The sequence below is a fragment of the Rhinolophus hipposideros genome (genome assembly GCF_964194185.1).
Source record: "Rhinolophus hipposideros genome assembly, chromosome: 10".
In the NCBI taxonomy this organism is placed as follows: Eukaryota; Metazoa; Chordata; class Mammalia; order Chiroptera; family Rhinolophidae; genus Rhinolophus; species Rhinolophus hipposideros.
Window position 1 is genome coordinate 28,127,244 of NC_138056.1, and position 26,210 is coordinate 28,153,453.

The 26,210-nt window shown below is 37.1% G+C and overlaps 1 protein-coding gene across 4 annotated transcripts; it reads left to right on the forward strand.

Moving 5' to 3' along the window:
• Positions 1-1,847: 1,847 nt before the first annotated feature.
• On the forward strand, positions 1,848-25,508 carry LIN7C (lin-7 homolog C, crumbs cell polarity complex component). 4 transcript variants are annotated; one of them, XM_081065063.1, is made up of 7 exons: positions 1,848-1,913; positions 4,974-5,092; positions 5,346-5,417; positions 7,219-7,428; positions 7,979-8,050; positions 14,856-15,006; positions 22,158-25,508. In XM_081065063.1, exons 1-7 carry the CDS (start codon positions 1,877-1,879, stop codon positions 22,175-22,177), a joined length of 681 nt encoding a protein of 226 aa, XP_080921189.1. In that variant the 5' UTR covers positions 1,848-1,876; the 3' UTR covers positions 22,178-25,508. The 4 variants fall into 4 exon arrangements, with proteins under 4 accessions (XP_080921189.1, XP_080921190.1, XP_080921188.1 ...); XM_081065064.1 differs by having other exon boundaries at positions 1,856-1,913; positions 22,181-24,002; XM_081065062.1 differs by lacking the exon at positions 22,158-25,508 and having other exon boundaries at positions 1,856-1,913; positions 14,856-16,121.
• The last annotated feature ends 702 nt before the right edge of the window (positions 25,509-26,210 follow it).

Below are 26,210 nucleotides of genomic sequence, written 5' to 3' on the forward strand. Positions count from 1 at the left end.
TACTCGTTTCAGAGGATCCCTTGGTGAAGTTTGTATAAACCTGATGCTTTCTGATGCAACACACTACTGTTGATCAGACCACGTTTTCTGTTCATGGCTTCCACCCACAAATGTTAATGCCTTTTCCACACTAACTAAGGCACTTATCATACATTGTGGCCATAACTTTTGCAGGTTGAGGTGCAACAGCAAAACTAGCACAAATTTCTTTTTCCTTCTTCACAATTTCACAGGTGGAAGATTTGTTCTTACCACATCTTAGCAACCTCAGAATACTTTTTTTTTTCCTTTCCTTATTAAATTGAGAGGTTTCACCTTTTCACTTAAAGGGAGTACTTTATGTCTTCCCCTTGGCATATTTGAATTGCCAGCATCTCTACTCTTACGCTTTGGGGCTATTATTAAGTAAAATAAAGATGACAAACACAAACACTGCAAGACTGGGAGAATGCATCTGATTAACTGAGGTGGCTAGTACGTGACTAATGGGCTCAAGTGTATACAGTGTGGATACATATACTTTGGACAAAGGGATGATTCACGTGCTGGATGGGAAGGAGCCGGACAACGTGAGATTTCATGATGCTAGTAGGAATAGCGCACAATTTAAACCATATGAGTTGTTTACTTCTGGAATTTTCCATTGAATATTTTTGGACTGTGGTTGAACCAGGTAACTGAAACCATGGAAAGCGAAACCACAGATTAGGGAGAACTATTGTATACCGCCTAGAATGGAGTAGTGGTAGCACTTGAGGGATGATAGTAGAGAGCTTAGATGGATGTGTTAGGGTCAGAGTATGAAAGTCTTTAGAAATAGTAAATGGAGAAACCAATGAAAGTTTCTGAACAGAAACCTTTGATGATGAAATCAGGGTTCAGGGGGCGGGGGAGGGGAGCATAGTGGTGACACTCATGGTGGATTAGAAGCAAATATTACTGCTGCATGGAAAGAGTGGGCCAAGGACAGCCAGGAGGTTGTTAAAACAACCCTGTTGTGAAATGTTGAAACTTGCGAGCGCATCTAATATACCAGCGCAGAGTAGAGCTTGAATAAATGTTTGTGGAATTTAAATACTGGGTCAATTAGTATTTCATTTAAGTTAAGGATTAAATTCTTCTTGGTTCATGACATTTTCAAAGGTTGCCCTAAAAATCTGCAACGCATGAAGAATATTATCTGCTTCATGACATTTCATGTATGTAAGATTCTAGGTCAACTTTTTTAAATGACGTTGTGGTGCACCAAAGGGCCATGTTCTCTGCGTCTCGCAGGTGATGTTTCATAATTTTTGTGCTTTTCATCCTTACGCTCAAATAAGATTTGTAGGGGAAGATTTGCACCTCGGATTTTTTAACATGAAAACAAGGCTGCCACAGAGAATTTGTGATATCCGTTTACATACTTAGGTGTCACCGAATCCCAGCATTTAAGAACGGAAACGACCTCGGGAATAGGGCGCTGTGTTGCTCAGATGGGGAAACTGAGGCCGAAAGTGCCTAAGTGAGCATAGAGCCACCAAGGGTGAAGGTGGGACAAGAATCCAGATTTTTTAACGTGAGCTGAGGGTTCCAAGCTGGTGGGGTCAAACGTGAATCCCGAAGCAGGGAACAAAAGCCGGGAAAACGGCTCTTTTCAACCTTAGGCGGCCGGGGTAGCCGAGCATCTTAGAACCACTGAAGGTGCAGCGCACCGCAAACCTCGAGCAGCCGGGATCAGTTACCTCCACCCCGAAGGGCCGGGGTGAAGTCCACCCCACGGATCTTCTCGCGATACCGGCCGGCGCTCGCGCTCTCGGCTCCCGCTAGGCCCCGCCCCTCGCGCAGCCCCTGTGTCGTCATTTCCTGTGGGTCTGCCGGGGGAAAAAGGGAGAAGATGGCGGCGCTGGGGGAACCTGTGCGGCTGGAGAGGGGTGAGTGCGGCGGCGACCGGGACGGAGGAGGGCGGACGGGGTGGAGGAGTGCCGTGTCGCAACGTGGGAGGAGGAGCGGCCCATGCCATGGGCTCCGAGAGCCGGAGCCGGGCTGCCCCTCGCGCTGGCGCCTGTGACCGTCGACGTCACTGCGCCCGGCCCCGGGGTGGGCGCTTGCAACCTCTTGACTAGTACGCAGATCCGTCCTCTGTTCACATCAGCTCTCCCGGGCTCAGCACACGCTGCACACGCGCACCCTGGGTGGGCACAACAGACAACGGCTTTCAGAGGCCTGTTAACCCGACACAGGCGTCCCACGCCCAGTTCTCACGGACGACGTTACGGTACACGCACACCCGTGTTTGCGCAGTGCACAGACCGGTGTTCCGCTCCTGCACTCAGTTACCGCACGCGTCCCGGACAGCGGGCACAGCCGCACAGAACCCTCCCCCCGCCCCTTATTTACGCAGAAACTCCATGGCTGCTTTCACCACAACCTCACTTTTATTTGTATTACGGTGTTGGCTGGCTTTAGAGCCCCTCGCGGGTACAGAGACAGTGCTTTAAAAACAATCCAACGTCCTTAAAAAACAAACGAAGCAATCCTTCCGGTTTTTTCTTGGGAAGATTACATCACTAGGCGGAATCGTGGTGGGTTGTAAAAATATTTTGGAAGTGCAGTAGTATTCCTTCTTTACAGTTGCAAACTGTGGCTGGTTCCTTACATTTTAGAGCAGACTGTCAAGGAAAAGAAAACCTGTTCTGCTGAATAATTAGAAACCGAAAAGGCAGTGACAATAGGTGGTTCCGCGGCTATGAAGGTCCTGTTACAGATTTTCAACAGTCCACTCACTGTTCCCTCCCCAAATCCTTTATTTCAAACAATTTCAAGCATGCTTTTGACAAACTAGTATTCGAAGCCATGGAATAAGAGTCAAGAAGTACAAACTAAACATGTTAAGTACTAGTAAATAGTAAACAGAAGTTAGGAAGGAGATTGAAGATATCTTGCAAATATTAACATCTGCAGTTACACTCTGAATATTAAGTAACTTCTGATCTAAGAAAGGAATATACTTTTAGAACTGTGTTTAGAGAAACCTCTTTCCTCATGTATTCAAACAAATTCACACTTAACATTGTTTATTCCTTATGGTGTTCACTTTCGTAAGCCTCTATAAATGACATAGTTTCCCTCCAGTCCACCAAACCGTTAACTAAAGCATAATTTTTGACAGAGGATTAGCTACTCTGCGAAGACTTGCTAAGTTTGGCCTAAGACTGTGACATCTTCCTCCTGAGCACAGTGGCATTTTGGTTTTCAATGGGAACAAATCTGTTCGATGTTAACAGCGGTAGGTGTTTTTCTTTGAAAACCAGTTGTAGGACTCTAACATGTTGGCAGTCTTTTGTATTTTTCAGTGCAGTACAAAATGTGAAACTTAACCTCTGGCATTTAGTTTTTTGGTAGTCATGGCTCTGTTTTTTGCTGTTTCAGAGATCTTTTCCGTTCCAGAGTAGAATGCTCAGCCCCTGAGTAGGATGAATTACCAGTGGTTGCCACTTACCAGGATAAGAAAGTCAGATTACATCAACACGGATTCTTATGCAGAATTCTGTTTAATAGACTATTAAATGTTGCCAACAATCCTATGGTATAAAATCATTGCATATGATCAAGATTCCTAAGTGCCCTCTAAATCATCAAAACATGATTCAGTAGAATACATTAAGCATATACTAGGTACGGTATAAGTTCAGTAGAGAACTTATATGCAATATGCAATTTTTTAAATTGCATATTGTAACTTTGCAAATTAAAATAATTGATGAACCAACAGTCCCCATTCACCAGCCATTCTAGTGGTGGGATAATCAGAATGGGCAAAGTCTATTTCCATTGTATATTTAACATCAGTTTAAGCTTGTATTACCTGAAATTGGGAAATCTACTTTTTTCTTTACTACATTGATTCTTAGTTTTCCAGCTACAAACACAAAGAAGCCCACATTCTATGAATAAAAGTTCTAGTCCTTCCATATAATATAAAATTTAGAACTCCTTCCACTTAAAAAGAGGCAAGGAATAGTAGAATAATAGATACTCTAGCCCCCTGGGGTACAAAAACAGTTTAAAAAAAGATAGCCATTAACAGTGTTGTAACATGACTCTGACTCTCATAAAATTTCTTAATTCATAAAATAGTTACCTTCACACTTTCCAATGAGAATTGTCTAAACATGCTTAATATATTTGTGTAAATATGTACCATCCCTTAGTCTTTTTTAGGATTAATTGGTGCCAAATGTAACATAACATTTATGCTTGCTACATGCCAGACCCTTTTCTGTGTATTTTTTGGTTTAGTCATCAAGTAATTCTTACAAGGAAGGTACTGTTATTTCCACTTTACAGTGGAGAAATAGACACAGGGAGGTTAAATAATTTACCCACAATCACTGCTGGTATTGAGACCAGAGTGATAAAACTCAGTTTTTATTTTTCTATTTTGTAAACCTTTGTATTTGATTGTCTTAATTAAAACACTGTTTTGTTCCTAAGTTGAAAACAGACCAGTTAATTGTAGTCTCTTGTGCCATTGTTTTAAATGTGTCCCTGCCACTAACTGCATCTGTAATTGAACAGTTTGTATCTACATAGATATCCTTTGGGAAATGAACAGTGATTTCACTAGCACAGTGTTTTGTACTGTTTGGTGCTTTGATTACTAAAAATTACAGGTAAATTTTATTGACTAAATAGTTATAATACTGTCAGCTTTTCTGAAGCAGTACAATGTTCCTATGTCTATCACATTTGAGCCCCAGTCCTTTCATGTGACAGTATTTTACATTCTTCTCAGATTTTACATTCCTATCTTCATATGTACACACAAACACACACACACAAGCTCATACTCTTACAGGTTTTTTTCCTCTCTGTTCTACATATTTATTGTTAGTCTTTGAGGAATGAATCCTTACTGCTACACTGTTACATAGTTATTTAGAGAATCCTCAGAGAAAATTATCTATCAGTGTGTGTTTGTTTCACTCTAGATATTTGTAGAGCAATTGAATTATTGGAAAAACTACAAAGAAGTGGAGAGGTACCGCCACAGAAACTTCAGGCTTTACAAAGAGTTCTTCAAAGCGAATTCTGCAATGCTGTAAGAGAGGTGAGTAAATGAGATTTAAAATTTACTAAAAGTTAATTATATAATATAATAAATACACTGAAATTTGGGTTCAGAATTTCTTAAGAAAAAAAACTTTAGAAAAACATTAGAACCTGTCCCTCTCATTTTTGGAATTTCTAATGGAAAATGCATAACTTTGCCTAAAATTTTAACACATTCATTAACATCACAGAACTCAAACATGGTATATTCTGAGATTTAAAAATCAGAGTGATAACTTTGGGTTTTCTAGGTGTATGAACATGTCTATGAGACTGTGGATATCAGCAGCAGTCCAGAAGTCAGAGCTAATGCCACTGCAAAGGTAAATTTTTTCATTTACTCAAACTGAGAGAATTCTGTATAAATTAGAGGTTTAAAATATGCAATTATTAGATTCATAATAGGCTTATTTTGAAAACTAACAAATAGTGTCCTTCAGCCTACACAGTACTTACTGCTCAAGTACTAAGCGATAGGATCATTGTTATTGTCTTTATAAAAGATCATTTATCATGCAGTTTAGATAATGCATTAAAAATACACTTGCACACGAATAATAATACACATAATACATACCGTGTTTCCCTGAAAATAAGACTTAGCTGGACCATCAGCTCTAATGCATCTTTTGAAGCAAAAATTAATAAAAGACCCGATCTTATATTATAGTAAAATAAGACTAAGTCTTATATTAATTTTTGCTCCAAAAGACGCATTAGAGCTGATGGTCCGGTTAGGTCTTATTTTCAGGGAAACACGGTAGTTATTCTATACAATGTATTTAATTATACCATTAATTATGTAAATTTTCATCAAAATTCTGAGGTGCGAATTATTATCCTGATTTTATTGGTGAGGAAGCATCAGACTAGGTTACTTGCCTCAGACCGCACAAACAGTAAGTGGTAGAACCTGGGGTACTCGCCCATTTTGCTCTTTGCTTTCTTCTTTGCTTTAACTCTGCAAATACAGAGTATTATCAGTAGTAGGTTATCTCTTCAGAGCTGTAGATGGCAGGTTTTATTTGATTTCTGTTACCAGCGTTATCCTCTAGTAATTCCAGCATTGATCTTAGTGTCCATCATATATGGTTAGAATAAGTTAATATCAGCAGTAGGTGACTTAGAGTTAGTCATTAACAGGTCATTTTTCATTGACATTTACTGGCTCACAAAAGGAAATATTGGATGCTTGGTTGAATACAAACACTTAAAACATGTACGTGTTGTTTGGCAGAGTAGGAAAAAAACATAGAAATGTGACTTCAATCCTGGAGTTATGTGACCTTGACAGCTTACTGAGTGTCTGATCCTTAGTTCTATTATCTGTAAATGACGTTTCTTTCAGAGCTTAGAACATAGTAGTATTCAACAAATGTTGATTTCCTTTCTCTAACCCTTCCCGTTTTTGCTCATGCATTCTGATCCATCATGAAAAACGGTACCAGATTACTTAATTACCTTTAAAAGCAAAATGATACCAAAAATCTCAACTTTGTGTTAGATTTAGTCTAGATTAGTCTAAATTTGAAAATTTTAAAGATGTGGCGCTCATCTTCTTTGGGGTTGTGGTAATAACTAGGTGGTTAATTAAAGCAACAAAAAACATTCCTGTTGACTATATGTAGTTCTTTCTTTCTTGATACTAAGTTATTTCTCTGTGAGTTATTTAGTGTAAAGAACAAGTAGTACAACAGCCAAGATGCATGTATATAAGGACACCTTCCTCTTACAGGTTATGTAGGTAGGATGAGTCCTCCACAAAGGCTCTTAAAGGAGCCAGGCTATCTAGCCCCAAAACTCAAGACCGCTGGCATGCTGGGAGCTGTTCTCCTCTTTAATGCCAATCAGGGTTCATCGCCCAGCAAGCCTGCTTGCCCAAGGCTGCACCAGACGTCCTGGGCACTGCATGGATTGACCTGAACACTTCCTACGTAGTCCCAGGGCGTGCTTTCTAGTCATGTTCTCTAAAACACCATCCACTTAGCTTACCTTCTCCTCAGAACTGCCAGTGAATTTATGGTTCAAGCCTCAAAAGTGTGTAACTCGAAGGATTTCCAAAAGAGACTGAAGAACTGAAGTAAACAAAGGTATTATTTTTACATACGTAAAATTTTCTTTCAGGCTACTGTTGCTGCATTTGCTGCCAGTGAAGGACATTCTCATCCTAGAGTTGTTGAGCTGCCCAAAACAGAAGAGGGCCTTGGATTCAATATCATGGGAGGCAAAGAACAAAACTCTCCAATTTATATATCTCGAATAATTCCAGGTGGAATTGCTGATAGACATGGAGGCCTGAAGCGAGGGGATCAACTTCTTTCTGTTAATGGAGTGGTAAGGACAGTTTATTTCTATTTGTAGTAATGTGCTGTGACCACTTGGGGGTGCATAGGAGTTATAGAAACAGAAGATGTAGGCGAAAAAACCAAAAAAGCTTTATAGTTTAAAAATTCCTCGGGAGAATCCTAGGCAGTACTATTTAGTACAGTGATACATTTTAAAGGACTTTAAGTGTGTGTTGCTTCTTTCCAATATAAATTAGCAATGCTTAGTGTGATTTTTTAATGAAGTAGTTACGCTATTTAGTAGTTAAGGCAGTCATTAAATTAGAAGTCTACCTCTCATTTTAGTCTTATAGAATAGCAATTGTTTGCTTTATTTCTGGCTTAGTGAAATAATAGGGCATGTAGATTGATATGCTGATTATTTGGGTCTTAGAAACCAGTTCCTGGACTACAAACAGAATATAACTTAGAGGATTTCATACTGTTTAAAATGATAAAGCTGTGGTGTTTTATAGATCTGTAATGTTGAAATGATGTAACATTAAAAGTTTTTTACTCATATGTATTTTAAGATATTAATTATGTATTTTTCCCCCTAGAGTGTGGAAGGAGAACATCACGAAAAAGCTGTAGAACTGCTCAAAGCAGCTCAAGGAAAAGTTAAATTAGTGGTACGATATACACCCAAAGTCTTAGAAGAAATGGAATCACGTTTTGAAAAAATGAGATCGGCCAAACGCAGGCAACAGACTTAATGCAGTTCAAAACTTTACATTCCATTTTGCTTTTAGCTAGAGAAATTTTACTTGTGACCTACTGATGGCCACAATGCCAATGATTGTAAAACAACACACTTCCCGTGAAATGCTCCTTGCCATTTTATAAATGCCTATTTTAACATCATTTGTGGTTCCAGAGATGCATATACTTTTTTCTGACAAGAAAAAGTAAAAGGTGATGAGGGCACTTCTGTCCTGCTCTTTTTACAGACTTTTTTCAAATGCAGATTTTGTCATAAAGTTGTTATAGATTTTTAAAAATGCTTTTTTAATATTAAGATGTACTTTTACATTCTTAATCTTTTTTTAGGGAAAAAAAGTTTTCTTCATTTGGTTGCTTATTTAAAAATAACGGTTCTCCACTTCTTTTTTTGCCTACTTTATTTTTTTTTAACCTGTAAAATTTCTTTACAGTTTTCCAAGAAACTAAACATAAACAATTTGAGCTACAGCATTTCATTACACTGTCAATGTTAACATCACTGCTGCATTTTCTACTTTGAACACACATATATAATCACTGGCAAATCATAACTCAGCACAGTGGAAGTTTTTTACTTTTATTTAACATAATGTATAATGAATAGTCATTTATACTGATTTATAAAAGTAAGTTTTTAAACACTGAAACAATCATTGCTAAAACGTATGTATTCTTTCATAATATTTGAGCAGCAAGGCAAGAGGATGTAATTTGATTTTTAGTGTTACGGATTACATCTCTTTATATTCAACAGTTACCAAATTACAAATGCAAAAAAGAGGTTCAGGTTTCATCTTTTACAATTTTTTTAATGCTGTTCATTTTTATGTAAATACATTTCTTATATTTTGGTCCTTCCATTCCTAGAGATGAGCCAGTTAGTTTGTGGTGGGACGTAGCAAAAAAGAGAAAGTATTACTTAACCTCACTAGCCTCAAGAGTTAACACTCTCTTACTAGCTCAGTTTAAAGAATTGATTTTAAATAGGAAGGTATAGAAGGATGTATTGAAGATATATAGAAATTATGAGGTGATGTATTCATAAGAATCTGCAGGCTCTTTGTCAGAATGAGTAGGAACTTAACACTAAAATGGTTGAATTTAGAGATGTGATCTTTATGATAAATTCAAATATGATGAATTCTGAGAGACTTTGATTTGTCCACTGAATGTCACTGTTTTACTGAAAGGCAGCTATTAGTGTAAGACTATGACTGAGGTCTTTTTAAAGGCTGAAATTAAGGAGTTGAGGTTCATTTTTCAGTCACAACTTATAGGAACATTTGTAAGTTTTTTGTTTTTTTAATTTTAAGTGACAGATGCTAAAAAGAAGGTAATGGCTAGAAATATGTAAGGAATTTAGATCCTGTGTAAAAAAGTGGGCATTTTGTAACATTCCTTCAGGATGTCTAGAAATGTATGCCTTTTTCTGCATGTTGTGAGCACTGTGACTCTTAAAAGATTATTCCAGTGTTCAGTGATTTTCAGAATAAAAGTCAATCAGCATTGTTATAGGTATTGAACACTGGATTGCATGGTTGAATGTGTCTTTAGTCCACTATAAAATGTGCTTGTTATTGATAGGATCATATTGTTAAATTGTATATTTTCAAAATTCGCTGTTGTTTTTAAAATGTCGAGACCAAAGTAGTGTAGAAGAATTACGGACTTAATTTAATTGTAAAATTATTAGAGGTATTTGTTGTAGAGCTTTATATATTAAAGAGGTATTGGTGCATATAAAAATAGTAATATTGTTATGCTCGTATTCTTGCATTACAGGGTAAGGAAACCCTGAAGAAATCTTATTTTAGTATAGCTACAGCTGCAGTAGCTTTTGAGGGTGTGTCAACATTTCATTATAAATTATAGCTTCCTGGTTCTGTATCTCAGCTGTTTCAGAACTTGGAGCCAAATTAAATCTTTTTTGGTGTTGAAACTTAGTAAGTTGAGTAAGCTGTTTTTTTTTTTTTTTTCCTGCAGTAATCCACAATCTGTTCTTTGTGTGGGTTGGCACTTATTTATAATTCTTAAAATAAAGATAGCTTAAAGGAGCCAAATACAGTAGTTTTGCTTGCTACTGTTGAGCATGAGTAGCAGTAGTTTGTTTTCATTAATGCAGTTTTCAATGTACCCCAGAATTTTAAATCCTGACCGTAGAAAAATTCAGTCGTTCAGTGGCAAAGATGTACAGTAGTGGTTTAGTATAGTGAGGAAATGAAGGGATTTTTCATCTTACAAATAAATGTATGATTCATTCATAAGTAGGAACATAGTAAGTGTATAATAGGTATTTGATTTGTAAATTATAAATATAACTATTCCCCCTCTCGCCAGTTTCCATTTATTTTCTTGGTATTTCAAAATGAGTTGACTCAGTGATTCTGAACCTTAGCTGCATATTAGAACACCCTGCAGAACTTTAAAAAAATATTGCTTCCTGAGTCCCATCCCACACCAACGAAATCAGAATTTCTGAGGGTGGGGCCTGATCCTTTTTTTTTCCAGAGCTTTCTGGGTGGTTCTGAAGGACTTGGAGGATTGAGAACCACTAATTTTCCCCTTTATAAAATGCTCTAATTACACTGGACTATATTTGGAAGTATCAGAATAGAATAATTCAATTTACAGCTACTACTGTTAAGTAGCAGCAAATATAATGATTGGTTATATTTCTTTAGGAATAAAGGTACTTGGGGGGTGGCAGGTTAGCTCAGTTGGTTAGAGCACGGTGCTAATAATACCAAGGTTGCTGGTTCAATCCCTGCATGGGCCACTGTGAGCTTTGCCCTCCCTAAAAAAAAAAAAGAAAAAAAAAGAAAGGTACTTGGCGTTCCTTATTTGGGAAGTAATCACAGTCTACCTTTTTTCTTTTTTTTTTTTTAATATCTGCCAGTAGGTTAAACATGAACTTTTAATGTTTGTCATCTTTTTGTCCGCTTTGCCTTTTTAAAACTTACAAAGATAAATGATTATTATTTGAGGAAGCATGTGTAAAAACTGCAGATGAGAAATAATGCCATTGATAGTTATATGCTGTCTTAACTTGGCCACTTAATAGCAAAATAATTGTAGTGGCCTGGTTCTTTGGGGGTTGGTCATTCAGATGTGTTTTTTAAAAATCATTGTCTTCTAAATTTTTGAGTTATTTTGTTCAGGTACTTAAGTAGTTTGGCTCAAGTACTTTGTTTACAATTTAAATGGATATTATAGGATTTAATAGATAAAAGAAATGGCTATGGCTTATCTGAAAAGAATGTCAGCATGACTTGGTGTGGACTTAAAAGAATAACATGTTGTGAATATTTTATAATGTGGAATGATTGTTGAAATATCAAGGACTCTAGTAATTGTATTTCCTAAATAAATGTATGATTATGAATTTTCTAACTTATATTTTGTTGTCTCCTCTGCTAACAATCTGGTTTTATATTTTTCTTGTCCAAAATTTCACTAACAGTGTTCTTTCAATCATCGCAGTTCTGTAATGGTTAAATAATGGAAAAAGACAAATTGCCTGCTAACTAATTTTCAAGAACTTCCAAACTGATTTGTATCTGGACATAGTTTTTTTTAAATACTAGCAGACAGTATGCTTCTGTTTTAATTCTTTTTCGAGGTAAAGAGATAGAATACCCAAAATGGATTTAACACTTTTTCGATGGGTGACTTCATTTACCAACTTAATTCTGATTCTAAGGCTTATTTAAAATAAATTTGTATTACTTCATGTTCTTTGGATTTGAAAACAAGATAGAACTGCACAACAGATGTATTTCTGGAAGCTATGTATAAAATAACTTTAAGCTAAAAGCAAAATCTGTGGTGATTACTGGAATGAAACTTTAAATTCCTATATTTTGCTTTGTCTTTCATAAAATATAACTACAGAAAAAAGTTCTCTTGTGTTATTTCAAGAAAGGCAGTATGGTATGTGTTGAAGAGCAAAGAATCTGGAACCTGACTATGCTGGTTTAAATCTGGGTTCACCATTACTGAGTACCTTACACAAGTTAATTTCCCTGCACCTTAGTTCCCTCGTCATGTGCAATAAAAATGTAAGTGTTCTATCATCTGTAAAGCCTTTAGAAAGGTGCGTGGCCATAGTAAGTGCTATTGTGTTTGCTATTATTTTCATGTATAATAGCATCAGGACCTTATTCACTAAAGGAAGAAAGACATCGTGACCAGTAATTAAAAACTAGCAAGTTCTTATTTTTGATGCCTAGGAAACAGATAACCTTTAATTTGTGCTTGAAAACTTTAAAAGGAATAAAGTTCATAGGAATGTTCAGATTTCTGTGCAATATGATCACAAACTTCTGGAATTCTAAAATGAGTGGGGTTTTGAGGGTGAAGAGTTGAAGCTACATGTTCAGTGTGAGGTCGGAGGGATAGTGGATGGGGGGAGGGGGGTTCACAGTATGAGGGATATAAATGATGAACGTCTAAGTATTACCTTGTTTTGTACACCTGAAACTAATAAATTAATTAATTTAAAAAAAATGAGTGGGGTTTTGAGGGTGAAGAGTTGAAGCTACATGTAGAATGAAAATCATAAGCATATAAGTCTCAGGAATTTTTTCAGTTAAGAAAGTAATTCATAGGGAGGAAATGACTTAGCTGTAGAGACAATGGATTGTTGGAATAGATGTCAGGCAATACAAGGCGTAATTCACCATTCTGAATTTTTAAAAAGCATAAAAATGTACCAGACAACCAAGGATAAACAGAAAGCATCTGTTAGCCCTCAGTTTCTTCAAAATTTCAGTAAACCAGAATACCCATCCTTTAAATCTTCCAACTCTGATTTTGTTGTATTTACTATCATTGATTATCTTGGTTATAATATAATGAAATGATGGCCAAAGTTTTTGTTCATTTATATGTATGCTGGCAGAAAGCCATCTGTTGAAATCTTTAAGACTTTATATACAGAGCCAAAGGTAAATTCCTATAGAACCCATTTGTCAATTTTATTCCTTTGATTTTTCAACTTTTTCTAAAAAGTGCTTCATGTCAACAAGGTATGTGTAAGCTCTCCTAATTCTCATCAACTACAAAGGTATGTTTTGGCCATAGTCAAGATTTGGTCCTTTAAAAACCTTTTCTTTAGGAGAGGAAGTATGGAAGAATTTTAATTTGTTACAATCTCCAGAATTGCTTTAACCAATTGGATAAAAAGGAAAAAAAGTGTAACCATTGGCTACAGATAAACCACCCTAATATGGCAATTACTAAAAGTAATTTATTTCATCAACGAGGAACAAAAACCCAAACCTTTAGTTTTGCTTTTTATTTGGCAAGGAAATGCAATCTGAAAGCATGAAATAGCCAAGGGAAAGTTATTTCTGGTATTTCTGATACACTTTTGAGTCCAGAGTTTACATACTATCTAGTTTTTGACTTTTGTGTTTTGGGTGTTACAGGTTAGATCACCCCCAACACACACACACGCACACACACACACCAAGAAAAAGGTATGTTGGAGTCCTAACCCTTCAGAATGTCTTTACAGAGATAATCCAGTTAAAGTGAGATCATTAGGGTGGGCCCGAATTCAATATGGCTGGTGTCCTTATAAAAAAAATAAAAATTGGACACAGACACACCCAGAGAGAGAAAACCATAGAAAGACAAAAGCAGATGAGACAACATGGATGGATGTAGAGGGTATTAATGTGGAGTGAAATAAGACTGAGAAAGACAAATACCATATGATGTCACTTAAACATGTGGAGTCTAAAGAACAGAATACACGAATAAACAAAACAGGCTCATAGATACAGAAGAAACATGGTTACTAGATGGGAGGGTGGGTGAGAAAGGTGAAGGAATTAAGTACAAATTGGTAGTTATAAAATAGTCATGGGGATATAAATTGCAGTACGGGAGAACAGTCACATTGTAAAAAGTAGTGTCAAGTGGGTACTAGACTTACGGGGGAGGGGGAGTCAAATTATATAAATGTCTATCCAATACATTGTACATCTGAAACTAATATAAAATAATATTGAATGTTAACTATGTAAAAACAGTCACAGGGACAAAGTACAGCATAGGGAATATAGTCAATATTATAATAACTACAGTGTCAGGTGGGTGACGGATTTATGGGGGTGATCACTTTGTGAGGGGTGTAAATGTCTAATCACTATGTTGTGCTGTATAGCTGAAATTAAAAAAGATGAAGGCAGAAGTTGGGGTGGTGCTTCTACAAGCCTAGGGATGCCAAAGAGTGCCAGCAAACTACCAGAAGCAAGTAGAACTGCGTGAACAGATTCTCCCTCACAGTGCTCAAGGAACAACCCTGAGGACACGTGAGCTAAAACTTAGAGGCTCCAGAACTGTGAAACAATCAGTGTCTCCTATTTAAGCCACCCAGTTTCTAGTACTTTGTTATGGCAGCCCTGGAAAACTATTACGTACTCTTACGTATTAGGTATTCTGGTGGCATCATTATCAACGATGGAAACTGAAACAAAATTAAATGTGGCTTCTCCCATGTGTGATAAGGTTTCAGTGGAAGTGGTTTGGGTTAAGGAAAGATAAGATTCTGACCTTTGGGGGGTGAGGGGCATGCTGAGTTTCTTGTTTTCTGTGGTGGAAATGTTTCGTTAGACACCTGTGCAGCTGTGTAATTGAGCTCATGCTTCCAAGCGGCCTCCTGAGTTCATCAGTATCTCAGAACTTAGATTTTTTTCCTCATTCTAGGCTGCCAGTGACTGCATGGCTGCATCTTTCTCAACTCAGGACTTTCCAGGAGTTGGCAGTGGCAGGAGATTCAGCACTGAGGAGAGAGATTTCTGCAGCAGCCCTTGCTCCAATTGGAATGTGATAAGAATTTGTCATTGGCCAGGCGAAGGTTTGTACTGCCTCCTTGTGGTGCGTGTGCCTGATGGAAAGCATTAATTCAACCAGAACCAATTGTGTTGCTCCATCCTTAAGACTCTCCATTATAGTTGGATAAAACCCAAATATCTTGCCATGATTTGAGAGATCCTGCATAATCCATTCCCTACTTTCACTCAAACCTCATCTCATCTCACTTCCCCACTTGCTCTTCTCCACACCAAATTCCCCTTGCTGGAAGGCTGCTCCCATTCAGGTGTAAGCTAAAGTCATCACTTCTGTTAAGCTGCCTGTCCTCTCCATCTAAACGTAGGTTCCTCATCCTCTGTTAGGTGGCAACGCCTTGTTTATATTACATGCTGAATTATGCCTTCCCCATTAGAATTTAAGTTCCATGACAGCAGGAAGGATCACAAATGTGTCCTTCACATCTGTTCCTGTATCACCTCACACAATGCCTACAACCTAGTGTGGTGATTTGTTACGCACCGTTGAATTGGTTTATTTCCCATAATTCCACAAGTAGATCAAGAACGTACATTGGAACCATACAAAAACAAAACAATGATGCACTCCTAAGTAAGACACATAATTTGTCAGCTGATCTTGTTAAAATAACCATCTAAGAAAGGACCAAGATAGTAAAGGGGGTAATACCTCTGGTCAATCTTGTATCACCTCACTTAAAATGATGAGTTCCAGAAGATGTGGAGAAAAGGGAACCCTTGTGTACTGTTGATGGAATTGCAAATTGGTGCAGCCACTATGGAAAGCAGTATGGAAGTTCCTCAAAAAATAAAAAATAGAACTACCTTATGACCCAGCAATTCCACTCCTGTGTATTTATACAAAGAAATCCAAAACACTAATTCAAAAAGATATATGCACCCCTATGTTCATTGTGACATTATTTACAGTAGCCAACATAAGGAAACAACTGAAATGCCCATCAATAGACATTTGGATAAAAAAATAGTGGTACATACATACAATAGAGTACTACTCTGCCATAAAAAAGAATGAAATTTACCATTTGTGACAACATGGGTGGGCTTAGAGGGTATTATGCTAAGTGAAATAAATCAGACAAAGACAAATACTGTATCGTCTCACTTATAAATGGAATCTAAAGAACAAAATAAATGAACAAAACAGAAACAGACTCATAGATACAGAGAACAAACTGATAGGACAAACTGATGGCTACTAGATAGGAAGGGGTTGGAGGCCTGGGTGAGAAAGGTGAAGGGATTAAGAAATACAAATTGGTAGTTACAAAATAGCCATGGGGATGCAAAGTGCAGTATGGGAGATATAGTCAAATATGTAACTATGTATAGTGCCAAATGGATACTAGACTTACTGGGGGATCTCTTCTTAAGTTATATAACTGTCTAACCATCACACTGTATACCTGAAACTGATATAAAATAATATTGAATGTCAGCTATAATTTTTAAAAAATAGGGGGAAATAAAGTACAGCATAGGGAGTATGGTCCATAAAAAAATGATGAGTTCCATTTGTGAAGGACAGCAATGAAGGTTACTTTAATCTTTTGTCTATGTAAAAATAATATGAATAGTAGCTGAATTTTTTATAGTAACTAATGTCTGATTTAAAGACAAAAAAAAAATGAATGAAGATTTTCTTTAGTTGGATAATACCACAACCAGAACTATATGAAGAATTGTGCACTGCTGACCAAGGTCTGCTTTTTAAAATGTCTATTGTGTAATTTTAAATAAGAAATAACAGCAAAGACATAATATAGTGGAAGGAACACTGGACTTAAGTTACAATTCTGTCACTTAACACATGACTCTTAAGTCCGAATTTCCTTGACTATATAATACAGGGGGTAGGTAGTTTCCAATTGTTTATCATTATTCTTAGAGAAATCCTTCAGTCAAAGCCTGATATGTGTTGACTAGAGCTACTCTGGTTCAAGAGGTTGTGGGTCCCAGAGTGCCCCCTTAACAGCTTTTCCTGTGCTCCAGAGCCCAGGAGTTCCTCTGAGCACAGTTTGCAAACCTCTGTCCTAGATAATCTCTAAAGTCCATTTCTGTTCGAAAAGTTCAAATGATATTAAAATGTTCTTGGTTTCATGTGAATGATTTTTATCGTGCAACATATAAACTAAGTACAAAGAAGCATGTACTATAATATCAGAAATATTGATAATAGCTGCCTTTCCTTAAACATCTATCAGGCTTAATCCTTAAAACCTATATCTAATTCTTAAAACCACTCAATGTGATAGGTGTCATCTCACTTACACACAAACAGAAACCAAATAGATTTCCCAGAATCACACTGTTAGTTATCAACACAACCAAGATTCAATCTCAATTTTTTTTTCAAAACCTATGCTTACCTCCCAGTGTTACAGTGCACGTTTAACTAGTTTTTTTCTTTGCATTTTATTTTTTAAGTTTCTTGGCCTTTTTGGTTAGATGTTTCCTTTTGTTGAGCTAGAGTCCTGTGTTACACACACACACACACACACACACAAAGCAGAAGAAATTTAACCAGTGTATTATATCAATATTTACTTGGGCATTTATTTTCAAGTTGGCATCGTATCTCCAGTATGTAAGTATTCCATTAAACTGCATTAACACATTGAAAATACCACTTTCTACCCATTGGATTACTTTGTATCATAAAATTAGTAATAAGTAGATGGTAACAATTTAAAAATTCTAAGCTATGAATGCTATAGAAATGGCATAAATTTAAGTGAATTATAGACATGGCAAAAAAAACTTTAAAAATAACAAAATAGCATTTTAACTGTAAGAATGTAAGAATGGTAGAAGCAACTAACTAAAGAAATGATGAGAAAGTTGGAAGGAGAAAGTTATCAGCTATGGTGCTATTCATTCAATTAAATGAACTTGATTTTTAGTCTCTTCTCGGTAGAAATCATAAAATCTATTAATTCTCTCAACATGTATTTATTGAGCATTTTATTTTGTACTGGGCACTTGCTGTGCTTAGGATACAGCAACAAACAAGACAAAGTCTAGCTGATACAGGGCTGGTGGGAGAATCAGAGGAACAAGAAAACAATGTACTTTTAGGTGGTGACGAGTGTTACAAAGTCCAACAAGGTAGGAGGGCTAGAGAGCCATACGAAAATAAGACTCAGGAACATTAAGTCACACTCAAAGTTCACAACTAGTGATCCCACAGCCGTTTCTCATCTTAGCCTGTCTAAGGTGGGCTCAGGAACACAGGCCCACCGTGTCTGAGCAGCTAGCTCTGTGGTTTTCCTTGGAACCTTTATACAACACCAATTGCGCTTCTCACACTGCTTGCAATGCCTGTTAAATACTTGCACTATTTTTAAAGCACCTACTGCACGCTGATGATCCCTTTCTATCAGTTATCATTATCATGTCCATTGATCCTCACCCTAGTTGGAATAAAAATCTAAGCATGACTGAATTCTCATGATCCCCTGACTGCAGGGACAAAGCTGGCTCACTCCCCACACGGTGAGGGCAGAGGAGGGTCACAAATGCCTCTTCCTTCTTCTGAGATTTACCAATCAGATTCGTACCCCATCTCCCACAAAGTGATTACTTCCAGTTAGGAGCAGCCACAGAAGTGGAAGTAGGACCTAGAAAGTGTGGTGTCCTAGCAGCCAGGTAAAAATATGAACATATAAATTGTGTGAGCGGAATGGCTGGTAACAAAATTAAGACAAATTGTTAACCCACCATTTAAATCATTTTTTAAATTTGCAAATATTGGCAGAATTGGATTAAGCTACCCAAATGTGACTTATAGACTGAATGTTTTTTAAAGCAGATTAAGGAGGGAAGGAGTCAATAACACACACACACGCGCACACACACACACACACACACACACACACACACACACACACACCTTTTCCCCCCACCTCCTTCGGTGAATACACAGAATCTTACAGTCCTACCTTTAAATATTTCACCACAAGGTGGCACGAAAGTGCTGTTGTTTCTGTTTTAGAATTTTCCAGCAGTTTTTGCTAACTAAAGATCAGGCCTAAGTTTAAAAATGTATGGATCTTTTCTTGTAAACTCAATATTTAAATGTATTTTATGAAATTCAAAGCTTTGTAAATGTGGAGAGAAATTTTTTTCCAAATACACCCTAAAAGGAAATAAACCAAATCTATATAAATTACGTGAATATCTACCACTTAGTACATAGGTTTGGGGGTGGGGAGAGGGCATTGATTTAGTATTGTTTTGGTCTGTGAACAACTTTAGTTGACTGGAAATTATATTGGGCTTTACATCTCTTAAATATCTTCACCTAAGCTCAAATAGGATGATTGATCAGGAGAAAAGTCATTTCAGAGGGCACGTGGCAAATGTGGCAAATTGCCTTAACTAAACCAAAGACCATCTGAGACATTGAGATTAACTTGCTTTGTCAGACACTAAATTTGTCAAAATGTTTCTCTTTTCCATAAGAATTAAAAAATACAAATTAAAGTATAGAGTAGAAAGAACAATTGACTTCGATATTAGCTCCAGTTCTGCCAATAATTAGGTATGTTGTTGCCTTGGGAAATTTATCCTCCATGGGTCTGATATCTCACTGGTAAATAAGATTTAACACATCATCTTCAAAGTTCCTTCTATTTCTGAGGATTTTGAAAGCATCATGGGGAAAGTTTGGCACAACGGAAGACAGAACTTTCTAACAACCAGAACTGCCCAAAATGAACTCTACTACCAGTGGCAATGTGATATGCTAACCCTAGAGGTACCTAAGAGTCGCTGAGCTACTGTTAAGCATTCTCAAGCCTACGCAGGTGACTGAACTAGTCTTAAAGTTCTTTTAACCCTAAGCTTCTAAATGCCATTAAATTAAATTAATTGTAAGCTGCTTGAAGGAAGGGACTCCATCATACCCCATATCCTGAGGCCACCATGAAAATGCACCTCTCAGGTCTCTAACTGTAGGGAGACTAATTGACTAAGTCTTGCTGAGAAATTCTTGACCACATTTCCCACAGGCCTAGGCACTGACTGAGCACAGACCTGTCTGTTCAGGAGACAAGAGACTCCTCTGATGGCTGATTTTGTCCTGCAGCTCTCCTCATTGGTCTCCCCAAACTTTGTTACAACTGCGCTGCAGTCTAAATCTCACCCAACCTTTTTTCCTTCCTTCTCTCCCTGATACGGAGTCAAAACTGCATCTTGGTCTCATTGTTCTAAAAGTCTCCCTCAGGTCCCTCCCCACTTTTCCTCACAAACATTCCCCTACTACATCTCTTGCATGAGCAATCCCCTATTGGTGTCTGCTTCTCAAAAGACCCAAACTTGGACAATCTTCTAGCAGAGAAACATAAATTGACAGGTGGGGGCTGCTTTGTCAGAATCAGGATATGTAGAATCCAGGGCCCCATCCCAGATCTGCCATATCAGAATCAGTGGAGGTGGAATGTCTGTTTTTAAAATCTTCCCCAGGTGATTTACAGGGAGACTGGCCTGAATTAATCTAAATTCTTCAGTCCCTAGCAGAGCAGATTCTGAGTAGATGCATAGGAAATATTCCTTGGAAAAAAAAAATCCAAAAATGGTGAAAAGCTTGATAAGTTTGTGTTCTTTTGAAATAAAAGGAGCAAACTGACAACGTTGCTATAATGTGATTCCCTATCATCTCAAGGTCCTCCATTTTCTCTTTCATATATAAATACTTTTAAAATTTTCCTCACAGTGTTTTATGAAATGAATACATATATTTTAACACTAACATGAGGCAAAAAAAAAAGTTTGACAAATAGTGTCAGATTTTGTCAACTAAACCCTAAGAATAGCATGTTTGGCATCATCCTAACATCCAGTACCATTGACCTAATCTCCATAGCTTTCTTTGCTATGCCTCTTTCCGGTTGGTAGTTTGCTCATGTTTTAAAAGCCTTGCCTCAGATTTTTAAAAAAGTGATTTTAAAGACATTTTCAAAAACCTTAGGATTGTTAAACGTTTTATTCTGCTTGACACTCCTCTTCTTATTTTAAAAAGAGCCATAGTAGCTGTCACTAGACAAAAAGGAAGGCTTGGGAATTACCCAAGAGATGTTTACGAGGCTTTTTTGAGACATTAGGTGTCTAGGTCAGGAAAAGAAAGACAAGTTACAGAATGTGAAGTCTTCTCTCCACATCCTACCACAGTTTCTCCTTGATTCTAAATCTCGTATTACCTTTTTTTCTAGATTGCTTTCCAAATGTGTTCATGTAGACAAAGAAGAACTTTCTAGAACATTTCAGTATCAGCAGCAAAACCAACCTTTATCCCACTCTAAGAGCTGCTTTTCTGTATGCACATTTTTATTTTTGTGTGTGTGGGATATATGCACTTATTTGAAATAATTGTCTTGTGCTAAGTTGTTTCTAAAATGTGTAGAGTTTTATCTGGAATTCCAAGGAAACAAAAAGGAACCCAATTCTGACTGAACTTTCTGTTAATACTTTGGTCCTAACAAATTCTCAGCGTGACTAGGTAATGATCTTCCCAGTTTTCTATTACAACATCTGGTTTCTTCAACACTCATTTAATTTTTTGCCTCGTTCTGTTTTTCAACAGTATTTGATGCCCTCAGTCCTTGGCATCCACATGGGGTTCTGTCCTTCAGAAGTTGTTCCCTCAACTCCTCTTGGGATAGATTTGAAAGGGAAAGATCAGGAAATGAAAATAAAATTTAGAGAGAATGAGGCATAGACAGGAACATATTTCTGATATTTATCCTAACATTTTGAAATTTGAGGTCAATATGGGTCTTCAGAAGTGCTGGAAAGGGTGTCTGACCCCAGGATACCAGGGCAGGGGAGGAGACTAAGAAACTTTTCAGTGATGTTTTGAAAAGGGTGGTCTTCAAGAATGGCCTTCAGCCAGTCACACCAGGAGCATCGCCGCTAGTCCTCACATCCCAGAGACCCACCTGTTCTGCACAAGTGTCATCTGCTGCAGCCAACCATCTTCAATCCTTGCCTGAGCGCCAGGTAGAATACCTCTATTCTAAGGGGGCCCAGAAGCCCAAATTCAGCTACTAGTGTAGCTTCAAACGATGTTTTTCATTTGTCAACAATTTTATATTGTTATTTGTGTGTGTGTGCTTCAAAATGATTGTTGTTATTTTAAATTATCCCTAAAACATAGGTGCTATTTCCTGTGCATAATAGGACCATTCTGGGAACAGTGAGACTCAGAAGAAAAGGACAATTGAGTAAAAGCACCTATTTGAGTCTGCAAGTGAATGGGGCCCAACGTGGATGCTCTACCATCCCAAAGCCCCAAATGCAAATATGGAGGCACCAGAACACAGAAACAATAGCATGGATCTTGAAGACTCAACTGTTAGAGCACGTACACATCAGATGTCTGATAAGTATGGATTAGACCTGATATTCTTTCCTTATTCCCCGAATCTAGCATGTTTTTAAATGTTTACATATATATATATGCATATAGATACCCATATATGTGTATGTGTGTGTGCATATATATATCCATATATATATGGACACATATATAGTTTTAATATACATATTTAGCTTCTAACATCAGGTGGTAGGTTTGGCACCTGTACTTTCATGAAGTCAGTAGCTGTTTTTAACAGGTCATGTGATTGGATCAGGTCAAATATTTGGGGTGCCTTTTGGGTGAAATGTATGATAAACCCCAAGTGCCCAGGACAACTTCTGGGCCATTCATTCCAGAAAGAGGGCCATTTGTAAGGTTGGAATTGGTTCTCTTTGGCTCATTCTGCAATATAATTTTCAGCATGAGCTCACCACACAGACCAGAAGTTTGAAAGTGCTTGATCTCAACTTGCAAGAAAAGGTCACCTTTGAGATGTGTTCCTTTGAGTTTACATAATCCTGAAAATGGCTTTCAAAAATAATCAGATTTCAATAAAGGATCAGCACCTGTACTGAGTTGGAAAACTATGACCCATGGGCCAGAACTAGTCCAACATGTGTTTTTGCCAAAAAAGTTTTACTGGAACACAGCCACATCAGTTTGTTTATGTGTCATTCATGATTGCTTTCATGCTACAATGGCAGAGTTGAATAGGTTTGATCAAGACAGTGTGGCCCACAAAGCCCCAAATATTTATCACCTCACCCAAAACAATAAAAACAATGTGAACAGCCCAACAGAAAACAAACAGGCAAAGGAAATAAACAGGCAATGCATAAATGAGCACACTGGATGTTCAATACATATATGAGAAGATGCAGTTGTAATCACGGAGATTCAAATTTAAACTGCACTTTGATTTGATTTCATATGTATCAGATTCGCAAATATTTAAGTCTTACAATATCAGATGTTGGTAGTATGTAGAGTGATGAGATTTTTTATTCTGTGCTGAAGAAGGCAGACATAAGTACAGTAACTTTTGAGAGCAATTGGACAGCATCCAAAAATGGTGAGTGCACATAATCTATGAACCAGCAATTCCACACACACATAAAGGCAATCCATCTTAGAGAAACTCTTGCATATATGAACAAGGATATTCATGGTAGCATTGTTGGAGAAAATAGAAATATGTTTAATACTAACGAGAAGTGGATGAATACTGGGTATATTCTTTAAATGGAACACTATACAGTAATGAAAATGAATTAACAATAGCCACATATTTCATGAACATGAATAAAGCTCATAGGTTGAGTGAAAAAAGCAAGTTGCAGAAGAATACAGAATGATCTTAATTATATATGCTATAGTATTTATTGTTTAGGGATACACACATATGAAAAGCCTGAGAATATGCATGGGAATTAATTACAAAGTTTAGGAAAAGGCTTACTTCCCAAGAAGAGGAAGAAGGGAAGGAGGAAAGGAATATGATTGGGGAGCAATACAAAGGAAGCTTGAATTGCATTTGTAACATTTTTTTTTCTTAAATTAGTTACTATGAACTCAGATTTTTGTTCATTTTGTAAATTGGAAATATTTCATAAAAAGTAAAATTTATGTTTGAGAACTTTTAATCCAGTCAATCACTATAGCACTGCCGGAGAACCCTCCCACCCAACCCCCCCACCTCCCAAGTTTTTGTTTCCTTTATGGAGCAGGTAGGGCCTCTGCATACACTTGCATAAGCTCTATATTTACAAGAGCACTTGGGAGAGGGGGTGAGTGGGACCAAAGTCCAGTTTATCCACTAGGCAACAAGTCTTATGCCCTTTGCACAAAAGCCCCAAGGTGAGCATCATGTGAAGTGGGTGCCTTCTTCATTGCCCAAAAGCACCCTGCAGAATATACAGAAATGCTGCAGCCAGGCTCCACTTCCTCCCATCTAGCCAGTGGATGCTCTAAATGTACACATCCAGAGTCATGAAAAACTAGAAAGAGGAACCAGTCTGAACACACTCTATTAAGTTTATTTTTCACCTGTCACCAAATTTTAGTTCACCCTGATATCTTTTTAGGTTCTTATGGATTATGTAAGAGCTGATCACTTTTTCTAGTTATCAAGAAGTATATCTTAAAAATTTGTTTGTTTTGCTCTCTTAGGCCATCTTATCCAAAAAGTGAAGATGAATTGCCAATTTATCTTTAATGCAAAGCACATGTAATGTAGCAACTATAAGAAACACTGACACATTCTCTACCCAAGTTCTTTGTTCTTTTCTATTTTGTCTTGGACAAGCTGCATATTTGAATCATTCTTTCTTATCCTCTTCATATGATAGACAATAGCAATTTGTTGTTCAATAAAATCTACATCGCTCCTTTCTCCAAAATCTAAACCTCTCCTCTCACCTACGTTATCAGCCCTAAGATTTTATTCCTTGGAAGCAAAGCATCGAGTTTTACAAGTGTGGTTCACGAACCACCTGTATCGTTTTCATGCGAGGCAAGTGCTCCACCACAGGCATATTAAATCACTTTGCCTTTTTAATCACGCATTGCAGGAGAGTCTAAGGCTTACTAAAGTTTAAAAACCACAACTTTAAAATAAATGAGTGAATTGGCAAAATAAAATCAATCAGTATAGTCTAAAATTATTACTTAAAAACAGCAGCAAAAAGTGATGTCAAGAGAAATTGTCATCTTTCAATGCTATTATAAGGAAAAGAGAGGTCTTAAAGGAATCAATTAAATAACCCAAATTTACAATATTTCCTCACTTCCCTTGCTTATTTGAGTTGTTAGAAAATAATGAAAATGATTTAGACAATGGAAACCAATTTAGGGAAAGCTCCAAGGACACCAAACAAGGAGTCAGGATCCTGGGAGTTGTTCTGTGATGATCTCAGGCAGAACACGATATCTGAGAGCTCTAGATTTCTTAACTATAACACCAGAGGGTTGTACATCTTTAAGTTCTCTTTCACACCTACAACTAGAGGAAGTATGTCATCCCTAAAACTTAAAGTCAAGGCATATCTGTATTTATTGATTCTCTAGCATATAAATAAATTTATTATATGTTAACCATATGCCCAAATGGGCATTATTTTTAAAGATAAACTCCTGAGTGCAAAGATGATGAAAATGTTTCATTTTTCATTTTTTTAAATTTTACTTACATGACATGAGTAGTCAACTTTATGACAGTGACATTTTTTAACCCTGTCTTCAAGTATTCAAGAAAAATGTCTCTAATATTGTGTAAAACAACCCACAGGCATAGAAGAGAGCAAGAAAGGAAGTGCCCACGAAGCAGTATTTGGTATAAATAATGATTCTGTGGGGTCTATTAAGCCACAAATGTCCAGAAGGGGTAGGAATGCTGATAATTACCTAACACCAAAGTTGCTGCTGGCTTCTCAGTGGTAGCTACCTAGCACTCAAACATTTTGTTGTCTGGAAAAATTGTACCCTATTCAGAAACATCACCTGCTTTGACCCTTACAAGATACCGGTGTTTTAGAATTTTAAAGTGTATGAGAAAGCAATCTGAATTGCGGTCACCAAAACTCCGTATTGTCAATGGTTAATTGATAAGATTTAACTGTCAAGTGCATATCAGGATAGGTATAAAAGATCTCAGGTGAAGTGAGAGGGTTGTGGGAATACACTTTTAATTTAGTATATAGCTAAAATCCAAATATTTATGTCAGACCAAGAAGACTTTTTCCTTCTTCTTCAAAGTCTTTTTTCCCATTTGTATAGCACCCAAAGTCCTCGCCCTTTGAACAGTGAGTGGAGAGTCATTTGAAACTTAACCGAATGCTGGAGGCAAGTTCT